We start from the raw sequence: 17,425 nt of genomic DNA on the forward strand, positions 1-17,425 counted from the left end.
AGAATGCAGGATTTAAAATCAGAATTATATGTACATGATCAAGGTCTGTGTTACCTTGCACCAACAGGAAAGCGTGGCTTGAAGTCTCTCCAGCAGTACTGGAAGCTTTAACCATGACACTGGCAGAATCCTCTGCTGTGACATCCCTGATCACCAGTTCACAAACATGGTCCTCAGGCCAGTACCAGTAGACACGGTCAGACTTCTCCAGCTGAACTCCATTCTTGAACCACTGACACTCAGGTTCTGGTCTGCCGACAACTCTGACTCTAAACTTGACTTCGTCACCCTGTGCGACTGTCTGGCTGGTGATACGCTCAAGGATCTTTGGCGCTTCCATGCTGGGTGAGAGCTTGACCCTCTCTGGTTTTAGAGGCTTGGCAGTAACTTGGCGATGCTCTTCCTCCTTCTTCTTCTCAGCCTCCTCCTTCTCCTTGGCACGATGAAGCAGTTCCTCCTTTGTCTTCCTCAGCAGGTCCTCATAGGAGTCATCTCTCTTGCGAGACTTGAGATCCACTGCGGTAATAGACTCGTAATAGCCTTCCTCTGTCCTGCGCTTGAACTTACTCCTCAGCTCCTCTGACTCCTCACTGGCTTTCTCATGGACAATTCTCTGGGCCTTCTTGAGTTTGACGACCTCTTTCAGCTGAGTGTCCTCTGTAGGCTTTTCAGCTTTAACTACCTCAAATGGTACTTTTCCAGGTTCAGGTGCAGCCTCGGCTGGCTTAGCCTCAGGGGCGCGGCGCAGATGAGTTCTGAAGTCCTCCTTCTGCTGAATCTCCAGTTTTACGACGTGCTCAACGGAGCCCAGATTGTTATCTGCTACGACTCTGACCTCCCCTGAATCATATGATTTGATGTCAGTTATCTCCAAGTAGTAAATGCCATCATAGCGAAGTCTGTATCTCTTGCTTTTGCGGATAAGTTGTCCATTGAGGTACCAGTTAACTTTTGGTGCTGGATATCCGGTCACTCTGCAGCGGAATCGAGCCGTTTCACCCTCTAAAACTCTGATTGGTTCTGGAACAAGGACGATCTCAGGCTTCATCTTCTCTGTTTCTTCTTCAGCAGTGACTCCATAAGGTCCACCTTCATGAGCCAAACGCTCTATCTCATCGATCCGGTGGGCACCTTTCCTTCCTTCAGGAAGTTGTGTTTCCTCAACAAGGCCCTTCTCATCCTTGACAATCAGGGTGGCTGAGGTTTGGTCAACTCCGTACTTGTTGGTCGCTCTGCAGGTAATGACGCCGCTGTCTCTAGCATAAGCGGCTTCATAGTCCAGGCTGCAGTAACCAAATTCATTCACCATGCGCAATCTGTTAGCAGCAGCCAGAGGTTTGCCGTCGTGCAGCCACTCCACCACCATTGTGGGGTCACCAATAGGAGTCAGTCTGCACTCAAAATGAGCTGGACCGAAGCGCTTCATGCGGACAGATGTCAGCTTCTTCTTGAACTGTGGTTTTTGCTGCTTCTCTTTGTCATAAAGGTCGCCTTCCTCCCACTGCTCTTGACCATATCGCAGATGAAGCGGCTCCACCTCTGGAGGAGCGATCTCTTTGGCTTTGTATGTTCCTTTGGGAATGATGAGTTTCCTCTCTGGTTCAGGCTCAGCATATTCCACCTCAACATTGACTCTGCAGCGAGTGGTATCTCTGCCAGCCTTATTGATGGCTGTAGCGGTGTACCAGGCGCTGTCTGAGCCAGCTGCTGATGGGATCTGGAATTTAGCCTCTCCTCTGGTTCCTTCAATCCTGGAAAATCAAATTCTCATTTTAGAGAAGAATTGACATTTGACACGTGTTTTTAATTGAAATGAAAATCTCAGGTTGCTTTGAGGAATAATTTTACTCTCCACAAACGCAGCGTTTCATTAAAAAAAGTGTGTTGCTGCATCAAGGTCATTGAAGCAAACAGATGTGATCTACATTTAATGCTAAAGTCACAGAACATACTTGATGCTTGGGTGCTTGTGTGGGGTGATGATGTCGCTGTTCTTCAGCCAGACGATATCAGGCAGTGGGTTTCCAATGGCTTTGACAGCCAGTTCAACCAGAGTGCCCTGCTTCACACTGATGTTCCTCAGTTTCTCAGTGAACTGTGGACGCACCAGGGTTTCCTTGGCTGAAAAAGAAAGTTAAATGAAAGTAAGCCAATCCCCCAACATTTTGCCTTCTGGAAGAAACTTCAAGTTGAGAGAATATGAAGTTGCATTCTTACCATCAACAGCGAGAGTGACGGAGATGGATGTGCGTCCAGCTCTGTTCTGAGCCACCACAGTCCATTCCCCGGAGTCTTGTGGCAAAGCTGGGACGATGATCAGGGACTGAGTGCCATCCTCTTTAACCACGATCTTGTGGGTGTGGTCACTAACTATTTGTTGCCCTGAGAGGAAGATAGTTGAATGGCTTGTGAGATCAACAAATTTTGTTCAAACTCTTTTTGAAGATTTCCTCTTTGTTGTACTCACCATTGTGGAACCAGTACGTCTCAGGCATTGGTCTGCCCACAACCTTCAGGTCAAATCTGGCAGTTTGTCCCTCAGAACATTTATATGATGAAGGCTTCATGACAAAAACAGGCTTGTAGAGTCTTTCTAGCTGAGCCTCATCAGTCTCATCTAGCCGACGAGCAGGAGAACGTCCAGGTGAACGACTGGGAGAACGGCCAGGTGAGCGGCTCAGAGAGCGAGGAGATGTGGACCTGAGAAAGTATTAATCCTTGTCATTTCCCTTATCGTCAGTGTTCCCTGTTTCAAGCTTTGTGAATTTCTTTACCTGATCCTCTGCACTGCTGGCTGTGGTGTGAATTGCTGAGGTGTTACTGTTTCACATGGCTCCACATAGAGCTTCCCAGAACTGACAGCATTACCCTTCATGTTGGTGGCAAACGCGGTGTACACGCCTTCATCTTCGGGTATCACTACAGGCAGGCGAAGGCTGGCCCGTCCATCCTGAAGAACCTCTATTTGGTAATGGTCTCCAGCCCTAATACGCTGGCCATCTTTGAACCAAGCAATCTGCCAAGAGATACGACGTGATCGTAAAATCATGTGAACTCTACTTTAGAGCTTTTTATGTATTTCAAGACCATTTCTCTAATTGTAACATATTTCTTAAAGATTCAGCACCTTGGGGAGCGGCATTCCAGACATCTTGCAGTGGAAAGTAGCGCTCATCCCCTCCATGATCCTGTAACTTTTCACTGGCGTGTCAAAGGCTGGCTGTACCGCCTCAGTCTCAGTGGCAGTCACCATCAACTCTCCGTCCTCTGTCACAATCTCTCTGTAGCTGATTTTCATAATGGTAAACTCAATCTCCTGGATGATCCTCTGCTCAATGACAGACAGATGGAATTCCTGCAGATATGATATGATGTCAGTCAGTGGGTCCTGATCATAGTCAAGCCCAAGGAAAGGTCTTTGTAGATTACGAAAATGATGATTTTTATGCTTGCTTTAATTTTTATGCATCGGTTATTATATTTTCTTCCCAATAACGTGCATATTTAACGCATATTTAAAGGCACATAAAGGTTTTACTAAAGCTGGATAGTCAACCAGGTAGTGTGGGAAATTCAACGACACCAATTCTAATGAGAGCTTAGTCTGACAGTGCGCTCTGAATTACAATATCAACTGCAGTTACTACTGACAACAGCAGTATCTGCAGCTACAGGGACCCCAGGTTTTTACTTAATCTCAAGGTAAAGTGCTTACTTAAGTTTGTGCTGTACTCATCGTCATGATGTGATATACAGCACACAAAATGATAGAGGTGTCCACATACTAACTGTTCTATCAGGATTTGAGACTTTGTGGCATCTCCAGACTTTTTTTTGTAAACAGCTCACTGGAGCTCATATAAACTATTACACAGGATAGTGACAAACACTCCACATAACCATCTAGTTCCTTATGATGGCTTTGACATGGTTTGGTTTTGTATTATGATCACAGCTATGGCTAAGGATTCTCTACCTGTCCAGAGATAATGGTGGTGGTTATCTTCTCCATTGTTGTGACAGTGACAGGGGGAATATCTCCCACCTTGGGCTCTTGCACAATGGATGTCACTTCAGTCTTAAACATTGCTTCCTGTTTCTTCATGTAGGCTTCATATTCCTCTGTTGGCAAAAAAACAAAATAAAAAAACAATCCTATGAGTTCAAGTAGTTTCCATCATCTCTTTAAGGACTGTGCAAGCTAACTGTTTCTGCATGAGCTGTATGGCATAATATCCACTGACAGTCCCTTTATCTCTGCTCCTTGTGTTATATCTTTAGGACAGCAGTTTGCCATCACTGCAGTATTTACTGACCTTCCTCCAGCAGACTGGCGGAGGCAGAGACTTCTCCAAGCTTATTCTTGGCAAACACGGCATATTCTCCAGCGTCATCGGCGAAGGTCATGGAGATCTCTAAACGGCACTCTCCAGTCTCCTTCTTGTAGGCAACTTTGTATCTGATGGAGGGGAATGAGCATTACAGGCCCCTGAAGGCTGCAGCGTGATCCATCACAATAGGAGCAAACAGTGTCCTAATATTTTACCCATACTTCGTCTTACCAGCACCGTTTGTCCTAAGAGCCCACTGAAGATAAAATCATGGATTCAGGTCTAAAGGGATTGATCTCAATGCAGAAGCAGGAATGAGAGCTGGAGCTTAATGTGCTGGCGGCTCATTACTGGGTGAGACAGTTGATCTTAGCTGAACCATGAGCCAGATGTTTGGTTTTGCTAATCCTGTGTTATATCTGACAGGGACTTTAGGATTGGTGTCAGTTGGGTTTGAGAGGGGGGGTCCGAGTTGTGTATTCTGGTAGAAAGCTGAGCTCTAATGACGTGTTCATTTCTTACAGTTTTACAGTGATGACTTTAGCACTTTAGTCCTTGAGTTAGGGGATTTGTTTTGCAGCTGCATTCACACGTCAGATAAAATATAGATCACGTAAACCACAAAGGTCTCCATGTAAGGACAGTGAAAACCTGAGCACAGGTATTACTCACCTGTATCCGGTAGTGAGTGGGACACCACTCTTCTTCCAGATGATGTGTGGTTTGGGGCTTCCCCCAATCTGACATTCAAACACAACACTTCCACCCTCCACTAGCTTCTGGATGGTGGGTTTCTTGATAAAGAAGGGAGCAGCAGCAGCAGACTCTGACTCCACCATGCTCACCTGGGTCTCCTCTCTGGTTTCTCTTAATCTGGAAATAAAAATGTTTCCTTATTTTCAGGCCCAACCTGTACCGCTTGTCATCCGTTTCAGTGATGTAAAATAAGAAACCAATATGTTTGACGATTTGATGAATGTAACTCAAACTTTAAGTGACTCACTGAGCAGTTTCAACATGTTCTGTAACAACAGCAATCTCCTCTCTGCTCTCGATGTCTTCAGACACTGGTGGGGAAAGACAGTTCATCACTGTAAACGCATGAATATGCAGAACGTATAGACGGGAAGGGATGAGATTATGTTACGGGAAGATTTCAGGTCCTGTGTGTATCAAGAACAGGGCTCGGTGCATGCATGTGAACAGTCTCTGAGGAAAAAAGGGCTCAAATTAAAGTTATCCTGATATCTGCTGGACAGGCTGGGCATCGTTCCTCAGTATGTTACAGCATACTACGAAAGAAGATTACTTCCTGTGTGAGTGACACTGCATTCTGCTTGCACTGACCCTGGACAAGCAGGTAACAGGACGTGCTGACAGTTCCCGCCTCATTGGTAGCTGTGCAGGTGAAGCGGCCGCTGTCTTCAGCGAATGCTTCACGGATCACCAGTCTGGCAAATCCGTTCTCGTAGGTGATCTGGAAATCAATGGAGCTCTCAATCTTGTAGTCCTCTCTGAACCACATAATGATGGGGGTGGGATGACCGCTGATCTGGCACTCCAGGGTCACAGACTCGCCCTCGATCACATTTGTGTTCTTCAATCCCTGCACAAAAAAATATCACAACATCTTTACAAAAAGGTCTCTTTCCCTAAACAGTGTGGACATGTGATCTGAGGGCAGTCCACTCACAGAAATCAGCGTGGGAGGGACCACGGCACCACCGGCAGAAGGCACCGCAGCTGCCTCCACCACCTGTAAGATATTCACAGGTATGTTGGGAACATTAGGCTGAAAAACTACAGCAGCTATAGATCCCACACATGGACACAGTGACAGAAACAACCAACACACACACACACGATGAAGAAGAGATAACACAGCACATATGATGGAGGGAAGGCTGGATGGGCTGCAGAGGTGAGAATGAGGTTGTCAATAGCATGGAGAAGCCAGTTAAAGTTTATTACAGGGATATTTAATTATGGATTTTCACAGAAATCAAGAAAACCATCAAGAGAAGTTGTAAAAACCAGAAGTATGACCTGTGTCCCACAACATTTTTCTTCAGCTGTTCTTTAGTCTAATAAATGGTGAAAATGTCAATGAAATCAGGAGCATTCAAACCCGGGGTAACTTCTGCCCTTTCAATCAGATTTTTCCAGGGTTCAAATAGAGGTTTTTCAGCCTGTGAACGAGGATCGAATCAGGCAGCTCATATTAGGATTTATCATCTTGAAAATATCTGATAAAATTCACGATACTTTGGCCAGCTGTTGGCAGCTAACGGATCGTATGGATCTTACATCCACATCAGGTTTTCTTGTCCTGTTTAGACCCAGCTCTCTGAGCTACATTACAAACCTGGGCTCCCCAGTCCTCATACATTCTCTCCATTCTGCCTGAGTACACCACCCCGGTCTGTAACTCAGAGCCAGAACGACTCTGATGTTTGTCAGTGAAGTGTTTGAACGGTGGTGGGATGGTCTCCAGCATCTCTCTGGTCTCTGCTACTCTGCGAGATGGACTGGGAGACTTGACAGGCTTGATGATCTTTCGAATAGTGGCAGAAGACGAGGATAACTCTTTGTGCAGAGTGGCCATGGCCGAGCCGGCGATGGAAACCTGACCGACCCAAAGAGGAAGAGCCACACCGTCATCAAGAAAATACTGTTGAGTCTTTTCTGAAATGTGTGTTAAACCACAGCACAGAGGAGCTATGGCACGTTAGTCTGATTAATGCTACAACAGGGTCAGATAGAGGGACTTTAATTAAGATGGATTAATAGGAGGTACCGGATCAATCAAGTTTATTAAATAAGGGGATGAAGCAAAAGAAGGTTAAGGGAGGATTGATTTAGTTATTTTATGGATAATATTTGATCACGTTGACACTGCATTAAAACACAAGTTTGCATTTCAGCCAATCAGCAGTTCAATAAGCTTGCCACAGCAACGGTCCTATCACATTATTATTGTCCACAGCTCGCCTGATGCTTCCTGTCTTACCTCACTGCTAGACTCGAGTTTTGGGACAGACACTTTAGAAACTGTGAATTGTGGAACTGGAGACGGGGTGAGACCAGTGTCCACACGGGAGGAGATTTCTGTCACTCCCTGAATCTGGAGCAACCAACACAACAAGAGTCAGAACCTCAGGAGGATTTTAAAATCTGCACAGTATATTTAGAAGATGACTATGTGATTATCAAGAGATTTGTGCTTCAAATGTCTTTTTTATGGTTGACTATGAGGTGACTTCACAGAGATGAATCGGTCATTATTCACCAAATAATTCAAACAAGACTTTGCCCAAAGACACATTTCATACATAATTAAATAATTGATCGGACATATGGACTGTTTTTTCTGAGATACTCTTTTTGTAATTGTGCAAAATCATTTTTTGTAACTTTTTCATTTTGATGGAAAATAAAACATCCATCTGTTCTCTTCAGCAAAAAGGGGGGGAGGGGGGGGGGCTGAGTAAAATACCAAAATAAAAAATAAATGAAAGAATTCAAATCTGCTGATAGTTTGGTCAAATCTCTTGGTAATCGTTGTTCACTGGAGGCCTAGCTAACCTGAGGCTGCAGCACGGCTGCTTCACGTGTAAACTCCTGAGCAGTAGAAAGCATGTGCCCACTTTGCACTCTTGTTGATGTCAAAGCAGCTTGATAGCTTTGATCAGCAGCCACGGCGGCGGCCTGCTGCCTTAAGTCCACCTCTACAGCCTCGTCCTCTTCAGCTCGACCCCCCTCGACAAGCGCGGGCTGACGGACACGAGCAAGGTCGACGGCAGCCACCACGGTGGCCACTGCCCCCGCTCTTTTCCCTCCCTCAGCCTGGAGACACAACAGATCTCAGGACATCCAGCACAGCGGTACAGAAACAGACAGGTTCATGGGGGAAATCACTTTGGTAAGTATCTCCATCCCCTCGTTCAAAGAAAAATACAGAGCTGGGAGAAAGACCTGATTTGCCCAAATTTGCATATAGACTGGGTTTAGTTAGCTCGACTCTGTTAACGCAGGTCTAAAACTCTGGGCTGGATGGTTGTCCAATAAACAAGAGGCTATTGAATGAGCTTCAGAGGTAGATCTTGGATTACGGGCAGAGCCAGATTAGCTGTCTCCCCAGCTTCCAGTTTTTTGCAAAGCTTAGCCTGACTCCAGTTATCCAAATGAGATAATGAGGTACTACGGTTTTTAAAGCCTGACCCATGCAAGCTTAAAGGTTTAAAGTCATTTGAAGACAGCACATTGGTTCATCTGTTTGTCAGCAGTAACATTAGCTGCAAAGAAAAGTGACAGCCACAATCTTGTGGCGACACAATAAAACAATAAGACCAGTCTTCTGAGTTAAGCTGAAGCGATCTCAGACACATCAGGAGGATGTGGTATCAGGAGGACATCAGGTATTCTGACAGCATCGTCAGCTGAACCGAGCCAGGCTTGCTCTCTACTGGAAACAGGTGCTAAAGTCTTGTGGTTAAACACAGAGGACACAGCTCTTTGAGGGTGTATTTTCCTCCTCTTCTGTGAGTAAAGATGTTGCTTCTTGGTTTTTAAAGTTTTCACATGTTTCCCCCCCTCACCGTATGAATCTGTGTGGGGCTGAAAGAAGTTACAGTCCCGCCCAGCCTGCAGAGATGTCCCATCCCTCATCATCCAGGGTAAAACGCACATCATCAGCTTCAGATGATTCTCTTTTCATTTCAAAGACCAAATGTTCAGACTGCTGTGTGATGCTGTGCCAATGATGTGAATATGAGCAGGGCAAACAATCAGGCACATTAGAACAAGGAACACATGGAAAAGAATTGGCTGTAAGGTGGAGGAAGGTGGATGGCAGGTTCTGTTTTTCAGAGTAAACCCATAATACCTTTAAACAAGGACCTGAAATCCACCGCAGAGGCTGTGAGACATGAACGTCACAAATAGAGAAGTGGAAGTAATATTTCATGACCAAACACAGTCAGGGAGCTGATGGTAACGCAGCTGAACCCGAAGAAGAGAGACTCAGGAATCTGGGAACCTCACGTTTCATTGAAAATGCCCATTTTTTGTGAAGTGTCTCCTGGAATGGTTTATCTGTGGATGGGAATATGTCGTGCTACCCCAGGGATGCTCACCTGTTTGACCATGGTGACCTGCTGCTCCCGGACCAACTGAGTGACAGTCCTGCCCTCAGCCACGTAGTCTTCCTGCTTCCAGGGCGGGAGGACGTCACCGGCGGCCTGCTTGTGTGCGGCGATAGGGGACGGGACTGCCCTGAAAGGTGAGACTGAGAGTTACACAGCTGCCCTGATTGGTTTATTCATCGAGCACACCGATCAGCAGATCTCTGTCAGTAATCATTCGCTGACTTCTTTCCATGTAAAAGTTACGAACAGGCAAATAACAGCCAGCGTTAACCCCTCCCAGACTCTACCCACCTGACAGGCGTGGGTGTGGGTGCCTTCACATGTCTGACAGGTGACGGTGACTGTTGCCGTCCCCCGGTCACCTTGGCCACCAGTGATGGCTGAGTTGGTGACTTGGATGTGGGTTTCGGAGGAACTCTGGGTGGAGTCTTGTGAGCCAGCTCTGCGCCCTCTATCTGCATTTCCATCATGGCGGAGGCCTGGAAACTGGACTCCATCTTCTGGGGACGGACAGCAGAGTTCATGAAGTTAGATTAAGTATGAGTAAATTAGACAATCACACATTTCTTTGAGGATTTTTTTTACCTTTTCTACTCTGGTGTGTCGGGTCTCTGAAATCTGGGCGGTTGAAATCAAGGTCTTTGTTTTCTTTGCTGGAACGGCTTCTTCGCCTGAAAATGTCTCTTCTTTAGTCTGTGTTTTTCATCAAAGCAATTTCCAAAAGGAAGAAGAAGCAGAGACGAACGGTTCTTACCCTGAACCAGCAGTTCGGCTGTGGAGGTGGCCCGTCCGCTGCTGTTGGTGGCTGTCACCGAATACGTCCCAGAATCCTCTGGGAAGGCTTCAGCAATCAGCAAGCTGTGCAGGTCTCCGTCCTGGATGATTCTGAAGTCGGTGGAGCTCTGGATCTCGGCCCCTTCTCTGTAGAATTTTACCCCAGGTGCGGGGATCCCGGTGACTCGAACATCCAGCCTCACCTGGCTGCCCTGTCTCACCGTGGAGCTCTGTAGTCTCTGAATGAAGCTCGGAGGCACCGTCTCCGCTGGAGAAGGAGGTACAGGTTGCTTTATATCAGCTGATCTCAGCATTTCGTTGTGCAAGTACACAATAAAATAAAGCCAGTTTATGACTTTTTAGAAAACTGAATTTTTAATAACAGTTTGTTTTCAGTTTGATTCAGACGGGTGTTAAAAATCAGCTCATGATGTTGCAACGTCTGCCGACCGTTATCCACTGCTGTTTATCCTTTGAGAACTCTGGATGGCAGCTAAATGATAACATATACACAAACAAACCTTCTTTACAATCTATAAATATCAAAATTTTAACATTAAAATTTGCTGTTCGTAGCAGCTTTTTTGAAAAGAAATGTATGGGAAATGTTCATGGAGCAGAAGTGCTTTAGTTTACCACTTGAAGTCCTCCTGTGAGCTCACCTGTAACTAAGAGTTCGGCTGTGCTTGTGGCTTGTCCAGCACCGTTGGTGGCTCTGACAGAAAATCGTCCGCTGTGCGCGGCGGTCACAGCAGGAATCCTCAGAACAGCGCGGCCATCGCTGAACGAGATCTGAACGCCGGGCAGAGCGGCAGCAGAAAGTACCTGGCCATCACGGAACCAGCTCACCTCAGGAACTGGAGAACCTGCAAAGAGATGCATGAGACTCTGTCGGAGAACCCACAAACCAACATGCACCAAAGGATCCGGGACTAAGACCTGAGCCACAAAGTCAGTGCTTTCAGTAAAACAGTGAGATTTTAATGCATGAAACAAAAATGTGAAAGGAAAAGCAAACGACGAACGAGTGGGAGAAACTTTATTAAGAGTTTAGCAAATTTTCATGTTCAACTTTTTATTTGAAATTTAAAAAAATCATCTTTAAGATTAACGTTGTTCACATGAGGTTTTCAAATTGTTTAAAAATATAGAAACTGAAAATGTGACATTTATTTAGCTAAAGTAGAAATTAAACATTTTAAAACTGGGTGGATGGATTCAAAAATACAATTACTGTTTAAAATATACGAGAGCTTTAAAGGAAATAAGAACTAAGATCAATACAACAAAGAGTAATTCTTTTGAATCATGAGACCGTCAGTGAGATGAAGTCAGAGCAGAAAAACGTCACTATCAGGTTTGTTTTACCTGGTTAATCATGAAAGAATCAAGACTAAACTTCAGAAGCTTCATATGTTTCCTTCATGTGGCTTCATCGTTACCTAGCTCGACCTGCAGAGCCGTCCCTGTGTGACTGATTGCACCAGTCTGTCAGGAGAATAAAGGACGGCTGCTCTTATACTCACTGGTTAAACTTAGAACAAATGACATTTCTCCTTTTAAGTCAAGCAATCATTGGGTCAAAGCAACAAGAAGCAGACTGTTCTCCCCTCAAACACTGCCACCAATAGCAAGCAGCAATGCAGCAACCATCTCAGCTCCCTGTGGTTTGGGCTGTTTGGACTTAAAACAGAAAACTGAGGGAGAAAGGCTGACGAGCCAATCAGGAGCTGTCTGTGTAAATGTTGGCACATGCTTCCCCTGAGTTCCTGAAAGGGAAAGGCATCTGCTGAAATTCTGTCAGCTTTATTTTTATCACAGGCATTGACTCCAACCTTCCAAATGTCAGAATGTCCCTGTAAGCAGCAGCAGCCTGTAAAAGCCTCGCTCGCCACGAGAAAAGAAAGAAAGGTGACGAGAACATTTACCCCTCAAAAGTCCATCATTTCTCTCTATAAATACAAAGAGTCCAGATATGAATGTTGCACAGTCTGCAGTGAACCTCTGTACCAGCTGCATGGCTTCAATGTCTAATAGTTTTTATATGAACTTTAACATTATTTCTCTCCTTTCTAACTAATGAAGTCAAACATCTGCTCATTCTTTGTATCTCCAGTGTAAATACAACAGTGTCAAACATCGTCCTCTGCAGAACGTCACCATCACACGTTTCTCTTACCACTAACTTGAGCCTCGAACGTGGCGGCACTACCCTCCAGTGCCACGACGCTCTGTAGCGGCTGCGTGAACGTCGGCGCTTGAGTTGACATGATGATCGGCACCCTGGAACACAAACGAGGTGATCAGCCCAGAATAAAGAAAACAGCAGCAGGCTTTGGTTTCATTGGCAGAGAAACTGACAGATCAGCAGCAGGTGGAGAATTAGCTCCACCTGCTGCCACTAAACCAGTGCAGGAGTAGAGCAGCCACTAACAGCTGCAGATACAAACAAACCTGCAGCCTTTTTAATACGAATGAAAAAATCATCAGATTTTCACTTTATTGTTTCAGTCATTGCAGGACAAAAACGAGATTACAACATGTTTTTACAAATATGTAGATTTTATGGCTGCATGAGATCAATGCAGTGAGATGAAAGATGAATAAGTGCTGCCAGGCTGAGGATGCAGACTGGGTCAAAAGGTGTGGAGAACTGTGGGTGTAGCTGGGTGTAGCTGGGCGTGCAGAGCAGCGGAGGAACCAGAGTGGAACCTAATCTGAGCAAATACAGAGAGACGTGAGAGCAGAACAGCCAATCGGACGGCCTCAGGCTGGAGGCCGAGGTGGTGGAGCAGCAGATGGAGGCGAAGCTGCAGACGGAGGTGGAGCATTGTGGATGCTTCTTCTCATAATGTTGTTTCTCCAGAAAACTTCAATGATTCAGTTTCAGTTTAGCTGCTGTGTTATTTGTTGCAACCTGTGTTTACTAGTTTATTCGAATCCGTATTTTAACTTTATCTTCTGTGATCAAATTTAAAACTAATAAAACAAGTTTTATGTTAAATACTCGTTTTGTCAAATTTTACTTTCATTGAGATAAAATAAATGATTCATTCAGTCATTTCTTTCTTCTAGTGCTGATCGCTCATCCTATTCTTTATATCACTTCCTGTTTCCCACGCTGATGCTGACATCATCACGCTGCCTGCCTTCTGTGAACCAATCAGCTTCCATTCTCTGCTTTAAATCACAAACACGTGTTTTTCTGCTGCTTTTCTTGCTGTGTGATACATTTCTTTCCTGATAATGTACAAATGTCTCTGATATCCTACATGTGCATATCCAGATTGTTCGTTTGAACCTTTAGATTTCTTTAGTCTTCACACTGGACAGTCCACAGGTGAGTAAATGGTTGTGACGTGCACTTGGGTATGTTGGCTGTTATATTCTCTGTTCTCTCAGTCCTTTGATTGGCCGTGTTGTTGTGATGTCATAGCTTTGTGACGATGCTAAGGTGTAGCTGATCCCCCGCTGGGATGGTGCTGTAGATCCTGTGTTTATAGATGTAACCAACATATAACAGAAACACTTTTCTGATGTTAGTCGTTGTTTGCAAAGGTTGAAGAACATTCGTACACTTTCAGCTCCGTCCATCGGTCCACAGAGCCCGTCTGTGTCACAGGGCGAGAAAGCTCTGTCGCGTTAGAACCACAAAGGAAATGAGAACCTGTGAAAGCCCATCGAGACGGTCACCGACGCAGCAGCTACTGCGACTCATGCAGCACGCTCTGGGTGGAGACGTGTTAGATAACCACTGTGTGAAAGAGTCACTGACCAATCATGTGGCTGAAGTGACTCCTGTGAGGACGCCTCATCAGTCCTTCAGCAGGATGATGTAACAGTCAGGCAGAGCTGCTTCCTCTTAACAGTGAAACTGGTTTAATGATAACTAAGTACCGTCTGCGTGAGCACGCCGATGAACAAGCTGCGCGCTCACAGCAGTGTTCAAACGATCAGAGACGCTGACAAAGGGTTTCAAAGGCTCATCATCGGCAGCATTAACTGACTATTATGATCTAAACACTGCACAGACTGGGAGTCCCCGTGCTGATAAACAGCTTAGGATAAACTATAGTATAGTTTATCCTAAGCTGCTGTAAATAACAGAGCAGAAGAAGAAATCCAGTTTTTACACTGAGGTGACCCAAACTCTGAGCTCTGCATTCAGAGTTGCACCTGCATGTCGTGCTTGCCTGGGTTGGTAGGAACACAGGATGCATTTGACTAATTGATGAAGTGATTAACTCTACTCGGGTTTGTGTTGAGGGACACATTTACATGTAGTTAAAAGCAGCTGGATGGAAATGTGCTGAGTGTCTCTGCAGCTTCACTCAGAGGTTTGAGTTTCAGAGCTGTGAGACAGGTGAGACGGACGGCGGCTATAAATGTCTGACGGGCGGCAGCAGCTGCAGGTTTGCACTTTTACAAAGAACATTTATGCTGCCGCTGACACAGAGATGAACAACATGACTCTGATTAGCATGCTGGAAAAAAACAAACTGATTTTAAATAGAAATAAAAGTTTCCCTGAAAATACAAAGTCTGATGAAAAACTCAAATGTGTTCTGGTGTGAACTGTTAAAGGTCCACTGACCAAACACTGATCATGTCCACTCTGCTGTGACCTCAGTGTGGACGTGGACCAGTTTGTCTTCATTGATATAAACAAATTCAATTCAACTTTATTTATACAGCACCAATCACAACAGCATTCAGCTGAAGGTGCTTCATACTGTAAACTCATCCATCATCTTCAACATTTAATTAGCTGTTTCCAAGTAATTATAACCATCAATCATCAGATCAGATCTAAAGCTGAGTCTGCTGTTTTAACTCTTTGGTTCCTGATTTTACTGCAGACTAAAAACCATAATAATAATAATAATAATAACAACGACGCATGTTATTAGTCAGTGCAGTGATGCAGTGGATCTTCTCACAGGTTCGTGATCTTTAAATAAATGGAGCTCGTTGTTGTTTCCACTTCATGTGACACAAACTCTTACAGGTGAAATGTGCTGTGGAGTGTTTTTATCCACCACATTGTTATTTAGACATGATTCTGTGTTTATGTTGATTTTGTTCTAAAATCTCTTCGTGGCAGAATTTGGACTGAAATGTTGATTAACACAAATCTTTGATTTTGCTGTGAAATCTTTTCAGACGAGTCACTGTGGGTTTTCCACGTTTGTCTCCACTCATGTTCTTATTTCAAGTTTCTTTCTCTCTGCACTCTGGTTTCATGTTGCTGACAAATAACCACGTTACATATTATTGAAGCGTTAAATTAAATGGTTCTGATTGTTGATTATTCGCTGTGGTTTTTGTAAAAAACAGAAACAAAGATGTTGTGCTTTCAAAAGCTTTTTCTGCCGTAATTAATTAAAAACATCTTTTGTTTTGTTTTTTTATTTTGTTACAATTTTATGAATTTAAAATTTAAAACCTCAATTTTCTCATCATAAAATGGAACCACATAACGTGTTGGTTATAATTATAAGTGTGATGAAATTAGTCAGTTTATTGATATTATTAGACTAAAGCTCGGGTAACATAAAGTCATTTTTATACTTTTTTGGCACAAACAGGCTTCCATACTTATCTGAGAATCAAACAGTCAATAAAGCTTTGATTCAAAGACAACTCCCATTGAAACCTTATAATGACAGGAATAAATGAAATCTTTCACCTGTAAAAGCAGCTTAATGACACTTCATGTAAATGTGACGATCAGATCAAAGACACGAACAAACATGAAGCCGTTTAAACGTCATTCCTTTTGTGTCCACGATGCAGCTGCAGTAATCCTGGTTTAACGCTGGCTGCAGTCTAGCGTGCAGCTGTTTCTGCTGTCAGACAGTTATTTAAAAACCTTTACTGTCACATGGTTAACATCTCGAGTGTGACGTCGCATTTATTGACTTTGGACGCTCAATCACAGAAACCCTGTAAAAACGTACAGCTGGAGTCTGAGGACGAGTGTGAAGCTCCTTAAAGTAAGACTAAAAATCCTCCAGTGCTGTGAATCTGAAGTCTGTGGAAACAGGCTGAACCACTCTCACACTTCTTTAAGGAGCTGGTGATCAATAATCAGTTACTGGTGATTGATTTGTTCCTGCTCTCTGACTGTGACACTGAACGCCTCGCTGGGACAGCTGCTGCTCTTTTTCAGCGCTGTCAGCTGATTTCAGGCAGAGTTGTGAGTCTCTCACCTTCTCTGTGAACTTTCAGCACCTGATCAGCTGATCGCAGCCTTATCAACAATCAATACGAACACTTCGCTTCATCATAAGCCAAACAGGATCAGACCTGATAAACTCAGCCCATATTTACAGATCGAGCTGAGCGACAGATAAGGCAGTGGCCAAAAATATCCACCACCCCCTCCCCAACCTCGAGCAGCTTGATTGACAGACAGCATGTGGCGCATAGCTGGGGGTGAAGTGATAGCCCTGCTGCTGATTCCCTTAAAAAGCCATCAGCCGCCCAGCTGACAGTCCACTCTCATGCTATCAGCAGCTATTCTTGGCCTTCCTGGGGTCAGTGCACAGCCCGCTGAATACGGCCAACCTGCAATCTGCACCCGAAAAACATCAAACCAACACAAAACCCAAACACAGTTCACCCAAACCCCGAGCCCTGACCCCCCAATCGCCGTAAACCCCACGAGTCAGCATCATTAGGGGACCGGCGAGTACTCACTTGTATCACAAGAGTGCCTGAAATGATGGGACGGAGCCCGTCAGAGCAACGAGCAATGGTCTCCTTATCCAGGAAGGTTTTTCCAGAAAAATCCAAGATGAGAACGGTCGAGCCTCGAAATATCCCCCGAAAAAAAACAAAACTACACAGAATAGAGGCCGTGTAGTTTTGCTTTCCCTCCTCGCAATCCCTCCACCCGAGGCGAGGTTGGGAATGCTCAAACTGCTCAGGAGGGCCCAGATGGTGCTTTAGGGTTTTATACCAGGGGGACAACCTGCATCATCAGAGCACCGACGCTCCCCATTGGCTGCTGAAACACTCAGGGGGCATGATGGGACATAGCAGCCATTTATGCACCCTGCAGCCTGTGAGGCTGCCCACCCCGATCCTCTGATTCGGATCAGGCTAAGAGTGTGTGACGGCAGCTCGTTCACACACACCTGAACCTCTGTGTTTTAAAGGAATCGCAGA

The 17,425-nt window shown here is 44.9% G+C and overlaps 1 protein-coding gene across 19 annotated transcripts in view; it reads right to left on the bottom strand.

Moving 5' to 3' along the window:
* LOC146691423 (titin-like) overlaps positions 1-17,191 on the bottom strand; it is a 175,371-nt gene extending 158,180 nt beyond the window's left edge. For 17 of the 19 annotated variants that reach the window (XM_085434859.1, XM_085434858.1, XM_085434857.1 and 14 more), the window contains exons 1-17: positions 9,770-10,011; positions 9,467-9,605; positions 7,917-8,177; positions 7,342-7,455; positions 6,697-6,957; positions 6,025-6,087; positions 5,679-5,937; positions 5,335-5,398; positions 5,004-5,204; positions 4,317-4,459; positions 3,977-4,122; positions 3,128-3,355; positions 2,775-3,016; positions 2,468-2,700; positions 2,218-2,382; positions 1,953-2,121; positions 55-1,751 (exon numbers count right to left, since the gene is read on the bottom strand). In XM_085434859.1, the coding sequence (XP_085290985.1) occupies positions 55-1,751; positions 1,953-2,121; positions 2,218-2,382; positions 2,468-2,700; positions 2,775-3,016; positions 3,128-3,355; positions 3,977-4,122; positions 4,317-4,459; positions 5,004-5,204; positions 5,335-5,398; positions 5,679-5,937; positions 6,025-6,087; positions 6,697-6,957; positions 7,342-7,455; positions 7,917-8,177; positions 9,467-9,605; positions 9,770-10,002 (4,618 nt within the window). In that variant the 5' untranslated portion in view covers positions 10,003-10,011. Of the gene's footprint in view, positions 1-54; positions 1,752-1,952; positions 2,122-2,217; positions 2,383-2,467; positions 2,701-2,774; positions 3,017-3,127; positions 3,356-3,976; positions 4,123-4,316; positions 4,460-5,003; positions 5,205-5,334; positions 5,399-5,678; positions 5,938-6,024; positions 6,088-6,696; positions 6,958-7,341; positions 7,456-7,916; positions 8,178-9,466; positions 9,606-9,769; positions 10,012-10,063; positions 10,150-10,232; positions 10,521-10,914; positions 11,119-12,431; positions 12,536-16,954 lie in introns of those variants that run through there. The other 2 variants (XM_085434860.1, XM_085434849.1) reach the window with 2 other exon arrangements.
* Positions 17,192-17,425: the final 234 nt, after the last annotated feature.

This window comes from Copadichromis virginalis, linkage group LG16 (genome assembly GCF_057382275.1).
Source record: "Copadichromis virginalis isolate Kocher_CV1m ecotype Utaka linkage group LG16, C_Virginalis_male_GT1.1, whole genome shotgun sequence".
Taxonomy (NCBI): domain Eukaryota; kingdom Metazoa; phylum Chordata; class Actinopteri; order Cichliformes; family Cichlidae; genus Copadichromis; species Copadichromis virginalis.